Source organism: Heterodontus francisci, chromosome 2, assembly GCF_036365525.1.
Source record: "Heterodontus francisci isolate sHetFra1 chromosome 2, sHetFra1.hap1, whole genome shotgun sequence".
In the NCBI taxonomy this organism is placed as follows: Eukaryota; Metazoa; Chordata; class Chondrichthyes; order Heterodontiformes; family Heterodontidae; genus Heterodontus; species Heterodontus francisci.
This window is the reverse complement of record NC_090372.1, coordinates 147,729,551-147,742,986: the sequence shown is the minus strand read 5'-3', so window position 1 is coordinate 147,742,986 and position 13,436 is coordinate 147,729,551. Positions and strand designations below refer to the sequence as shown.

At 44.8% G+C, this 13,436-nt stretch overlaps 1 protein-coding gene across 9 annotated transcripts in view; it reads left to right on the top strand.

The window, feature by feature from the left end:
* Window positions 1–13,436, top strand: part of tbc1d5 (TBC1 domain family, member 5) — a 771,220-nt gene that overhangs the window by 700,078 nt on the left and 57,706 nt on the right. The window contains exon 22 of one of the 9 annotated variants that reach the window (XM_068011858.1): window positions 5,081–6,130. The exons of the other annotated variants lie outside the window; for them this stretch is intronic. Coding sequence (XP_067867959.1) covers window positions 5,081–5,217 — 137 coding nt within the window. The 3' untranslated portion in view covers window positions 5,218–6,130. Of the gene's footprint in view, window positions 1–5,080; window positions 6,131–13,436 lie in introns of those variants that run through there. 9 annotated transcript variants of the gene reach the window in all.

Sequence of the window (13,436 nt, the reverse complement as noted above, 5' to 3'; positions counted from 1 at the left end):
CATCTGAAAAAATGGGGACAGAGGTTATGATCTGAAATTGTTGAACTCAATGTTGAATACAAAAGACTGTGAAGTGCCTAATTGAAAAATGAATGCTGTTTCTTGAACTTTCATTGAGTTTCATTGGAACAGTGTAGGAGACTGAGTTGACAGTGGGAGTGGGGCGGTGAATTAAAATGGCAGGCTAACAAAAGCTCAGGGTCACGCTTGGAGACTGGACAGATTTGTTCTGCAAAATGGTTACCCAATCTGCATTTGGTCCCCCAAAGAAGAAGAGACTGCATCATGAGCAGCAAATACAGAGGACTAATTTGGAAGAACTACAAGTAAATTATTGTTTCACCTGTAAGGAATGTTTGGGGTCATTGTGATAAGGGAGGAAGCAAAAGGGCAGGTGTTGCATCTGCCCTTGCATGGAAGGGGGGGGGGGGTGTGTTGGGGTGATAGAGGAGTGGACCAGGATGTCGTGGAGGAAACGGACCCTTTGGAATGCTAAAAGAGGAGGGGAAGATTTGTTTGGCAGTGGCATCACACTGAAGATAGCTGAAATGGCCTTCTTTGATTGTCTTCTGGTTTTCAAAACATAACAGTTAAAACACTGCAACCCAATAGCTATACAAAGAATGAAAAAGGTCTTCATTTCACCCCATATTATAGTTAGTTACTTAAAGTTACAAATTTGGAACCTACAAATCATGTTACGGGTGTGTTCATTGGTTCTTTAATTAGCAAAGTTAGGTTTCTAGTTCTTTCTTATCCTTTGTTATGTTTGCTTTATTGTGACGGAAAGCTTTCCGAGTACCCTGACACTTGCTCAACTGGTTTATAGGATATTATTCAGGATCCTGGGGGGGCAAGCTACACATTCTCTGTTAGAACAACTTGAACTTACATTACACCTTTAGCATAGTAAACCTCTCAAAGTACTTAACAAAATAAAGGAGGAACTGACAGTGAGTAGTTGTAGAAAGGTTGAGAAATGTGGCTGAAAGCATGGTCAAAGAAATAGGTTTTGAATTACTTTTAAAAGCAGTGGGAAAATTGGCAAGGCAACAGATTTTATGGAGTTTCAAGTCAAGGTGACTGAAGGATGAGTGAATATGGAAAGGTTTCAGTGGCTATTTCACAACCGTTATATGGACCAAAGTATCTTTATGTGTCAGCCTTGGCTCAGTTACCACTCTTGGCACTGAGTCAAAAGGTCATGGGTTCTATCCCCACTTCAGAGACTTGAGTACATAACATAGGGCTGACACGTCAGTGCAACACTGACTGATGCTGCATGTGTCGTCATCTGAATGAGACATTAAAGCAAAACTCTGTTTGTTCCCTTGGGTGGACGGTTAAGATCCCACAGCACTATTCAAAGAAAAGCACTGGAGTTCCCCCAGTGCCCACAGGTTTTACAGTTGCAGCAAGGAAACGCAGAAGGTATCTTGACTTGTAACTGTGGAATGAAAGCCAGCCAGTCAGAGATTCAAATGACAAATACGCAGTTGTTTCTAGATCCCAGGAAGTGAGGGAACAAATCATCAAAAGAAATGGATATGTGCCACATACCTGCCTGTACGCTTCCGTACAATGTTATCACAAACTGTAATCATTTCTTCATTTAATAAAGGGATTATTTCAATATTTTACAGTTAGAATGGAAACCTCTGTATTGCTGCAATATTACATTGTGACAAAGTATGTACTCCATTAGGTTTACATTATAAACAGTTCTTTTTGTAGAAACCCACACTGAGAGACTGTACACACTGCTGTTCGAATATTAAATATATTGAGTACCAGTATATCCCGGGCATTTTAATTACCTAAGTTTTAAGTCCTTTTCTGTTGCATAACGTGTGTAATTGATATTTCTCTCAGGAAATTAATTTCCTATCAATAAAGCAAATTCAGTAACTCGATCACTTGACAATTACTATACAATTCATTTATTAATGTTATGTAAAATTCAAGCATTACTTAATTTCATCATGCATTTGCTATGTACGTCCACAACATATAACAGTGAGATTTTACAGCAATGGGAATAAATATTCTAAAATATTACTTAGTATGCATACCACATAAAACATTTCCAGTATCAACAAGCCTTTATTAGAACAAAAGTATTAGATTTAGTGATGGAAAGAGAAACTGTGGATGTTGGAAATCTGAAATACAAACAGAAAATGCTGGAAACAGTAGGACAGTCAGCATCTATAAAGAAGGTAAAGAAGACAAAGGATCTGAGCCTGAAACAGCAACCTATTTTGTTTCAATTTTCAAGTTCTGATGGACCCATTGTGTAATTACTACAGTTTCTGTTTTTACTGCTGTCGATTGCCATAACTGAACAGTAATAACTTACTGAAATGGCCAGGGTGCTTATTACTTTTTTAAATTTATAAGCAGGGACTTGTAATTCATTTGTGTGTGCCATGTTCGAGTTTTGTCACCTGGCTGATGTTCAAAGAACATTATGTTTCTATTTATTTGCTTGAATGCAAAAATTTATGTTGTATAATTTATAGGTGAACACTTATATAAAAGAAGAAATATTGTACATTTAATTGACCAGAGAATGAAAGAACTTTTCAGGAACCAATAAAAGGAAAATAGAAAAATAAATCGCAGTATATTAAGTGCAAGTACCCAGTATTAAGACAAGTTTTTAATTCTTTCACAGGATGTGGGCGGCACTGGCAAGGCCAGCATTTGTTGCCCATCCCTAATTACCCTTGAGAAGGTGGTGGTGAGCTGCCTTCTTGAACTCCTGCAGTCCATCTGGTGTGGGTACACACACAGTGCTGTTAAGGAGGGAGTTCCAGGATTTTGATCCAGTGACAGTGAAGGGATGGTGATATATTTCCAACTCAGAATGGTGTGTGACTTGGAGGGGAGCTTGCAGGTGGTGATATTCCCATGCATATGCTGTCCTTGTCCTTCTAGGTGGAAGAGGTCTTGGGTTTGGAAGGTGCTGTAGGAGGAAGTGTGTTAAGTTGCTGCCACTGTGCATTGGTAGTGGAGGGAGTGAATGTTTAAGGTGATGAATGGGGTGCTGATCAAGCAGGCTGCTTTGTCCTGGATGGTGTCGAGCTTCATGAGTCTTGTTGGAGTCGCACTCATCCAGGCAAGTGGAGAGTATTCCGTCACACCACTGACTTGTGCCTTGTAGATGGTGGACAGGCTTTGAGGAGTCAGGAGGTGGGTTACTCACCGCAGAATTCCCAGTCTTTGGCCTGCTCTTATAGCCACAGTATTTATGTGGCTGCTCCACAGTTTCTGGTCAATGGTAACCCCTAGGATGTTTATAGTGGGGGATTCAGTGATGATAATGCTGTTGAATGTCGAGGGGAAATGATTAGATTCTCTCTTATTGGAGATCACTGCACTTGTGTGGCACAAATGTTACTTGCCACTTCTCAGCCAAGCCTGAATGTTGTCTAGGTCTTGCTGCGTATGGATACAAACTGCTTCAGTTTCTGTGGAGTTGCAAAAGAAAAAGTATGCATCATTCAGTGCAAACAATATGATCAAAACTATTCTAGAAATTGATTTGATTATGTTATGATTTTCAATTTTTGTGAAATGAATTCTGGATAGGATTGTCAATGTGCTGAGTAGTCCTCTATTAGCATTGCACACTAGTTTAAAATCCACACATTTTGAAAAACGTGCATGTAAAAAGATTGAAAGATGTGCCTCAATACTAGAAGTAGAATTGATCAGTGCAGTGGGTACCTGGGTTCAAATCCTGCCTCAATTGATGAAAGTCACCCCTATCTACTGGTTGTACCATATGTGAAATAATTCCTCATGATTTTGAGTCATCACCACTAACTGTCCCTAATTTGACACAAATCGAGAATATCTCTCTGACAGATGAGGATAATGTGGTTGGTTGTATAAGGAAAGAAAGCAAATGCTGCACTGGTGCAGTAACAGATGCTCTTCCAAGGTTGGCTGAGGTACTTTGTTGGGCAGAATAGTTTGAGTGTTACTGTACATCTAGCTGATCTGGGAGTGCTTGATCATACACTGGATAACTGAAATGGAATTCCCAAATTTCTTTACCTTGATGGTACATTTTTTTTTTAAAACAAACGAATGTTTATTGATATTACAACATCAGTAGATAAATCTGCAGTGACTTTTAACAGGCACCCAGGAATGGATGAGTTGGTCCATAGGGGTAATGGAGATTGATAGCTGAAATTAGAAGCAAACAATAAGTGAAGCAATTAAGTGTCAGAATCTGCGGATCAAATGCTTCAGCCTGTGGAAGAGGTGACTCTGACTTGGGAAAGAGTGAGGAAAGGCACAACTAGAAAGAGCAGGCTCCAATGAAGAATGAAGCTGCACTGGAGGTCCTGGTGGAGGAAGTGGAAAGTCTTGATGGAGGAAGTGGAAAGGATGCCCTATATCTGCAGGGGGGAAGAAGACCCCTGAGACACATGGTCAAAAGGCAGTGGGAGCAGTTAGCCGTGATAGTCAGTGATAGGAATCAAGCCCTGAGGATCTGGATGCAGTGCTGCAAGATGTTCAATAACCTCACACAACTGGTCAAGGTCAGTGAATGCATCTTCAAATGCCATATCCGACCAACTGCACAAGAAACCTCAGCCATGCTCAAATTAGCACACCCACATCACTCACCTACCAACAATCTCCATCAATCGAGACACATACCTCACATTCATAGATTCACCTCACACTCTCACATTTACCACTGCTGCAAGCCTCATATCCACACCTCACAGCCTGCACACTGTCCAACTATTCAACCATGACAGCCACATCATTCAAATTGATTGCACGACATTCACTGACCCACTTCCCTTTCTGTCGCAGAACAAGGAGGAAACAGTACTGGTCATTATTGGAATGTATTAAAGCTGTGGCTTTTGGCAGTGCTGAAATAATCTGGCATTAAGGTATCATCATAAACTAATCCTCCCCCTTAAATCCCACTTCTCCCTCATCCCACGCTCGCTTTTGATTTACCATCTGCAGATGGTATAAGCATGCAGCTCTTACTTTCCCTCACTTCCTAAAGCACAATCTTACCCTTGTTCCTTTTTCATTTTAGATATCCAGGAGGTGCTTACTGGCCAGCCAGTGGAGAAACACAAGAAGATAGTGATAATGAAGACAAGCACCATGATTTGGTTTCACACACACCGCCACAAGCTCGGATACCGACGCTGTGTGTATCTTAGTGGATAGATGAGAGGTGGGATCTGCATGTAGTGAGACACCAAGCACAACTGAACTTCAGCCAGCGCGGCAGGTGTCAGCACGCCAGAGGACAAGGTCTCACTGGTTATGATGCAGAGGGCTCAGATGTATATTTTGATGGAGAAGGCTACAGAAGAACACTTATGGATATGGACAACAAAATGCTTGGTGGATTGTAAAGTCTGCCAGAAAGCCTGCAGTCAGTCAAAGAGCATGGAGGAGTTTGGCACCAACTTGGCATTGGGCTTTGCGCAATCCTTTCCAGTATGGAAGTGTGTCCAATTCCGTTCTCACACTTGTTACCCAATCTTGATGCAGTGTCTGGTGGTTGCTGTCACAGCTTCCATTGTAGTATAAGCAGCAGCAACCCAATGTCTGAGTTCTGCAATGGAAGCTCAAACTGCTGTCATGCAAATTGAGCTTGCAGCCATACACACTGAGATTGCTGCCATCGTGGCACTGTGCAAAGGGAGGAGCTCACAAGATGTCATAGCAGTCCAACAATCTGTCCTCCAGCAGATTACTAGAATTGCTGAGGCTGTGTTCTGGGAGAATGGCAATGGTACCATGGAGCAGAAACTTTCTTTCCTCTCTCAGGATGACTCCATTCATCCTCCCACCCCTAGCACTCCACCAGTGCCCTTGTTGCCAGATAGCCAGCCAGCCCAGATCATTGCTGCCTGTGGCGCGATGGTACAGTCCACAGCCGGAGCTTCTAGGCTCAGAGCTGTTCAAGGTCATCCTACAAGGCCATCTGCAGTCTCCCACTGAAAGTCAGCAGCCTTCCACCAGCCAAACTGGAATAGCAATGTGTAGGAGCATAAGGACAAGCTAAGGCACTCAGGGAACAGGCATTAAAGAATGCACAAGGGTGATTAGTAGTGGACGTTTGTATGCAGTATGGTGTGATTTCATTTATAAATTTGGTTTGGAATGTTTATTTTGTGGTGACTTTCATTTTTGCATTGTAGCCAAGTGGACGCTGTGATGATCAGTGACAGTGGGAAGGGAAGGTATAGGACAATTGGTGAATTGGGATTGCGGTTACTGAGTCTTGTATTCGTATGAGTTCTTCACAGCCCAATCAGAAAGGGGTTGTTTAGGTGGCCTCCTCCCTTTCTCTTTCGGTTCCTCCTCCTCTTGCTCCTGCTTCTCTAGCCATATACTTGGTGGTGTTTGGTGGTGAGGCTGTCCCCTCATGATGGTGAGAAGTGCAGCAAGAGGACCACTATGAAACAAGAAACCGAGTCTATGGAGTACTGAGGGTCTCCTCTAGTGTGGTGTGCTCAATCACGTTTTGTGTGGCAATATAGCTTTGTTTGTATCCAAGCTGCCCGCATGTGCATGGCTTGTGCATCAGAGTCATCAGCCATGTCATCAGAGGGTAGTCTTTCTCATCCAGTAGCTACACTTTGGTTTGCTATGGCAGCTCAAATGCAGCTGGCACAGTGGACTACCACAGAATGAAGGCATCGTGACTGCTACAAGGATACTTATCATTGACCTGCATGATTTTTTAAAAATTCATTTGTGGGATGTGGGCATCAATGGCTAGGCCAGCATTTATTGCACATCCCTAACTGCCCTTGAACTAAGTGGATTGCTAGGCATTTAAGAGTCAACCACATTGCTGCGGGTCTCAAGTCACACGTAGGCCAGACCAGGTAAGGATGGCAGATTTCCTTCCCTAGAGGACATTAGTGAACCAGATGAGTTTTTACACCAATCGACAATGATTTCATGGTTTCACCATTAGACTAACTTTTAATTCCAGATTTATTAATTGAAATCAAATTTCGCCATCTGCCATGGTGGGATTCGAACTCATGTCCCCAGAACATTAGCCTGGGCTCTGGATTTCTAGTCCAGTGACATTACCACTATGTCACCACCTCCCCAAACGTGGCCTGTAGTCACACAGCAGCTGGACGTTGAGGAGTAGAATCCCTTTCAGTTCCAGTATAGGGCAGAGTTAACAAACAGCACCCACAAAGCAATGTTTATGCTGTCAGTGCCACCCCGGACCATGGGGAAGCCACAACCTAGTGAAGTTGCATGCATGCTCTGCCTGTTTCTCTCTGAAAAGAGAGAATAAAATGTAATTAGCTGTCATTGAACTTGAGCATCAGTCACCTCCCTTACTTCAAGGGGCTGAATTTTACGAGTGCGCAGTTCGTGGCGGTGTACTCTAAAAATGGCGTGCATCCAATGCAGATGTGCCATCCTAGAGCCCAAGCGATATTGCGCGCAGGGGCTAATTTAAATAGAGGGCGGAACGGTCGCCCCCGATGATGTAAGGGGGCGGTCGCCGCGTCCCTGGCAACGCCATCCGGCGCCATTTTTAAAGGGCTGTAAGCCGCTCAATAGCCTTTTAAAATTTTAAGGTCCCGATCTTCAGGATGTAACAATACATTGTCATGTCAAATAGAAATCGATAAAATAAACATTGATGGCACTTTTCCCCATTATAAACCTTTAATAGTATTCCAAACTTTCCTCCCCTAAAATTTGTTCCCTTTGACCCTCAACCCTTTCCCACTATCCCATTAGCCAGTAAAGATTGTTTACCCCGCTCCTCTACCCCTCCCACCCTGAAGATTCTGTTGCTGCCCCCTCCCCACAAGGTTCTCGCCTGGAACTCTGTGCGGAGTTCCGAAGACGCGCAGAGCATGAACGGTGGCCGTAATATTGGTGTGGGACGGCTGCCGCCTGCAGCTAAGTTTATTTGGTGCAGTTTGCATATGTATATGAAGGGTCCGCTGCCTGGCAGCAGGGGGGGGGGGCCCCCACGGAGGTCCCCCCGCCGACGGTAATATGCGGCGGGCCCTTCTCAGTGTTGCAGGCTGAGGCGGGCCTCTCCCCGCAGGATTTTACTGACCCCCGCTCCGCAACCAGCGGAGTCGAGGGGCCGGTAAAATTCAGCCCCAGATGTTACAAATATCCCCAGCTTCAACCTGGAAGGAACCAGATGAGTAAACGTTGATTGCCACATTCAGCTTCACAGCCACTCGCAATGCAGTCCCTGCCCTGCTGTGAGGTTGCAGTTCTGCCAGCAGCAGGTGACGGGTTTCATTGAGGATGTCCTTACTGCAGCACAGATATCGCACACATTGGTGGAAGAGAGAGGAGGAGGAGAATTGCTCCGTGAACACCCTGGGCAAATATTGCCTCCTGCTGAGAGCCCTTCTGCTCCTCCTCTCTCTTCCACAGTTTATCCTGCTCTGCATGGCCTCTATTAATTCCCCAAATTATGCTATATTCCAAGGGGATTGCCTACTAGTGGACTCATGTCTAGAAGCAACTGGTGTTTGCAGTCAACAAAAAGTCTTTCAGCACATGCCACACCACTCCTTGTAGACATTTGCTACTTGAAACAACGATAGAAAGCACCAAACACTTGTAGAATTGTAACAACAGCCAGAAGAAGTCAACCAACAACTAACCTTTAAATAGCGCTGATGTCCTTCCTGCTGCTGAACAAGTATCCAGCTGTGTGAGGGTGTTGGCTGTGGAATTGAGCTCCAAAATGACACAATGTCAAAATCATTATTGCATTCTGATTGCCATCATGTTCTGCCTGTTCTGCATACTTCCAGCAGATGTTCACTGCACACACGAACACCTGCACCAATATGATGTCCAGCGCAGTTTGCCGCACAAGTGTGTGCATGCACCATACAGTCCATTTTGGAGCTTTAAGGGCACTCATAGCACCCAAAAAATGTGCTAATGAGCCCAATTTCTTACCCACAATATCCTGGACAAAGTCTAAGGAAGGAGTATAAAGCTGTAGTAAGTAAATATGTTGAAGTTGCTTCAAGTGTTAACATGAAAGTTGGAAAATTTGATTGTCTACTTCCATCTCTGTAAAATCAACCACCTCAGCCGCTGAAATTTTCTGTCATGTCTCCAGTCTTGACTGTTACAACACTCTCTTGGCCAGCCTCCCATTATCCACCCTCCATAGACTTCAGCTCAGCTCGAACTCTGCATCCCAGATGCTGTGATGCATCAAGTCCAACTGATTGTCAATTCTATCCTTGCTGACCTATGTTGCGTCCTGGTCATCCAAAGCCTCAAATTTAGAATTTACCCCATTTTGTTTAAATTGCTTTGTGACCTTCCCCCTGCTTATCTCTGTAACCTCCTCCAGCCCTACAAACCACGCCCCTCCTGTCCCACACCAGCCTCTCTGTGTTCCAGTGGCTCCTGCCATTTATGCATCTCCCATTCCCTTCACCCCACCTTCAGCAACCATGCCTTTAGACATTGAGGAATTCTCTCCCTGAACCTCTCCACTTCCTTCTCCTCCTCCTCGATCCTCTGTAAAACCCACCTCTTCCACCAACTTTTTGGTCGCCCCTCCAAATATCTGGATGTATCAGCATCAATTTTTGTCTGATTGCACTCTGAAGTGCTCTGAAACATTTTTTTCATTAAATGTTGCTCAAGAGATGCTAGTTGTCATAGTTAGTATATCCAACTTTGGATATGCATTGTTTTTAGGCGATAACCAATTTCTCATTTCTTCCTCTCTGTTCTCGGAAACTTGCCGATAAACCATTAAAATGTTGAAAATGCAGTCTTAATATTTTCATATCTAATATAACACTTTTAAAAAGCATAGACAAAATCAAGAGCATAATGATGTAGTCTGCACTCCACTAATTTCGATTTAACTTATGCATATTTAATCAGTGACTCAGACTGAATGATAACAGTCACCCTTCTTGACCCTTCCATTCTGTTAGTACAATGCACATAAACACCACTCCCAGTAAAGAAAACAAGACACAAGCCAATGCCTTTAATAATCTGTTAAAAATGAAAGATCCATCATCAACAGCAAATATAATTGCTTCAATTTTGTGGGGCTTTGGCAGCAGGTACCGGACTTCACACAATCTGCAAATTCTCTAAGGAGCAATAATGAGACAGTGCTACTGGAATGCAAATACCGTTATATAGATTGCAAATTCAAGTTCGAAGTCTGAGGCAAGATTCTGCACATAGTACAGCACCAACTAGCATTTATATACCACCTGTAATCAATGTTCTCTGAAAGCCATGCAGCTGTGCCGCAACCAAAAAGTCCGTGCACAAATCAGCCCCTTTAAGGTACCACACAAAAAATTTAAAGGGGCCACACACTTAAATAAATCACTGCACACTCCAAAAAAAGAAGGAATGTAACCTGTAATGTAGTAAAACATCCCAAGGCACTTCACAGGAGCATTATGAAACAAAATTTGACAACCAAGCTACATGAGATCTTACAACAAGTGATCAAAAGCTTGGTCAAAGAGAGAAGTTTTAAGGAGTATCTTAAAAGAAGAGAGAGAGTGGCAATGAGGTTTAGGGAAGGAATTCCAGAGCTTGGGACCTCAGCAGCTGAAGACACGGCCACCAATGGTGGAGCGATTAATATTTGGGATGCACAAGAGGCCAGAATTATAGGAGCAAAGATATCTTGGAGGGTTGTAGGGCTGGAGGAGGTTACAGAGATAGGGAGGGGCAAGACCATGGAGGGATTTGAAAACAAGAATGAGAATTTTAAAATCAGGGGGTTGTTTAACTGGGAACCAATCTAGGCCAATGAGCGCAAGGATGCTGGGTGAATGGGACTTGGTGCAAGTTCGGATACTGGCAGCAGAATTTTGGATCAGCTCAAGTTTATGAAGGGTGGAAGATGGGAGGCTGGGCAGGAGTGCATTAGAATAGTCAAGTCTAGAGGTAACAAAGACATGAATGAGAGTTTCAGTGGCAAATGGGTTGAGGCAGGGTCGGAGTCAGGCGATGTTACAAAGGTGGAAATAGATGGTCTTAGTGATGGCATAGATGTGTGGGGTGGAATCTCATCTCGGGGTTAAATGTGTCGCCAAGGTTGCGAACAGTCTGGTTGAACCTTAGACAGTTGCCAGGGAGAGTTTGTGGCAGGTCCGAAGACAATAGCTTAGGTCTTCCGAATGTTTAGTTGGAGAAAATTTCAGCTCATCCGATACTGAATGTCAGAGGCAGTGGAGGAGTCATGAAAGGTGGTGATTAGTTCGAGTGGGTGTTGTCAGGATATAGCTGCAATCATGCAGGTGAGAAATAGAAGAGGCCCAAGAAATGATCCTTGGGGGACTCCAAAGGTAACAGTGCGCGAGTGGAAAGAGAAGCCATTGCAGATGACTCTCTGGCTTTGCCTGGATAGATAGGAATGGAACCAGCTGAGGGCAGTCCCATCCAGCGGGGAGGCGGTGGCATAGTGGTCTAAACCCAGATACCCAGGGTATTGCTCTGGGGACATGGGTTCAAATCCCACCACAGCAGACGGTGGAATTTGAATTCGATTAATAAATCTGGAATTAAAAAGCTAGGCTAATGATGGCCATGAGACCACTGTCGATTGTTGTAAAAACCCATCGGGTTCACTAATGTCCATTAGGGGAGGAAATCTGCTGTCCTTATCCAGGCTGGCCGACATGTGACTCCAGACCCACAGCAATGTGGTTGACTCTAACATGCCTTCTGAAATGGCCTAGCAAGCCACTCAGTTGTATCTAACCGCTACGAAGTCAATAAAAAGGAATGAAACCGGACGGACCACCCGGCATCAACCTAGGCACCGGAAACGACAATGGCAAACCCAGCCCTGTCAACCCTGCAAAGTCCTCCTTACTAACATCTGGGGGCTTGTGCCAAAGTTGGGAGAGCTGTCCCACAGACTAGTCAAGTAACAGCCTGACATAGTCATACTCACGGAATCATAACTGACAGACAATGTCCCAGACACTGCCATCACCATCCCTGGGTATGTCCTGTCCCACCAGCAGGACAGACCCAGCAGAGGTGGTGGCACAGGAGTATACAGTAGGGAGAGAGTTGCCCTGGGAGTCCTCAACATTGACTCTGGACCCCATGAAGTCTCGTGGCATCAAGTCAAACACAGGCAAGGAAACCTCCTGCTGATTACCACCTACCGCCCTCTCTCAGCTGATGAGTCAGTACCATGTTGAACAGCACTTGGAGGAAGTATTGAGGGTGGCAAGGGCACAGAATGTACTCTGGGTGGGGGACTTCAATGTCCATCACCAAGAGTGGCTCGTTAGCACCACGACTGACCAAGCTGGCCGAGTCCGAAAGGATATATCTGCTAGACTGGGTATGCGGTAGATGGTGAGGGAACCAACAAGAGGGGGAAACATACCTGACCTCGTCCTCACCAGTCTGCCTGCCGCAGATGCATCTGTCCTTGACAGTAATGGTAGGAGTGACCACCGCACAGTCGTTGTGGAGACGAAGTCCCGCCTTCGCATTGAGGATACCCTCCTTCGTGTTGTGTGGCACTACCACCATGCTAAATGGGATAGATTTCAAACGGATCTAGCATTGCAAAACTGGGCATCCATGAGGCGCTGTGGGCCATCAGCAGCAGCAAAATGGTACTCAACCACAATCTGCAACCTCATGGCCCAGCATATCCTCCACTCTACTCTTACCATCAAGCCAGGAGACCAACCCTGGTTCTATGAAGAGTGCAGGAGGGCATGGCAGGAGCAGCACCAGGCATACCTCAAAATGAGGTGTCAACCTGGTGAAGCTACAACACAGGACTATCTGCGTGCAAAACTGTGTAAGCACATGCGATAGACAGAGCTAAGCGATCCCATAACCAACAGATCAGATCTAAGCTCTGCAGTCCTGCCACATCCAGCCGTGAATGGTGGTGGGCAATTAAACAACTAACTGGAGGAGGTGGCTCCACGTCCTCAATGATGGGGGAGCCCAGCACATCAGTGCGAAAGATAAGGCGGAAGCATTTGCAACAATCTTCAGCCAGAAGTGCCGAGTTGATGATCCATTTCGGCTTCCTCCTGAAGTCCCCAGCATCACAGATGCCAGACTTCAGCCAATTCAATTCACTCTGCATGATATCAAGAAACGACTGAAGGCACTGGATACTGTAAAGGCTATCGGCCCTGACAATATTCTGGCAATAATACTGAAGACCTGTGCTCCAGAACATGTCGCGCCCCTAGCCAAGCTGTTAGTACAGCTACATCACTGGCATCTACCCTGCAATGTGGAAAATTGCACAGGTATGTCCTGTACACAAAAAGCAGGACAAGTCCAACCCGGCCAATTACCGCCCCATCAGCCGACTCTCAATCATCAGTAAAGTAATGGAAGGTGTCATCAACAGTGCCATCAAGCGGCACTTG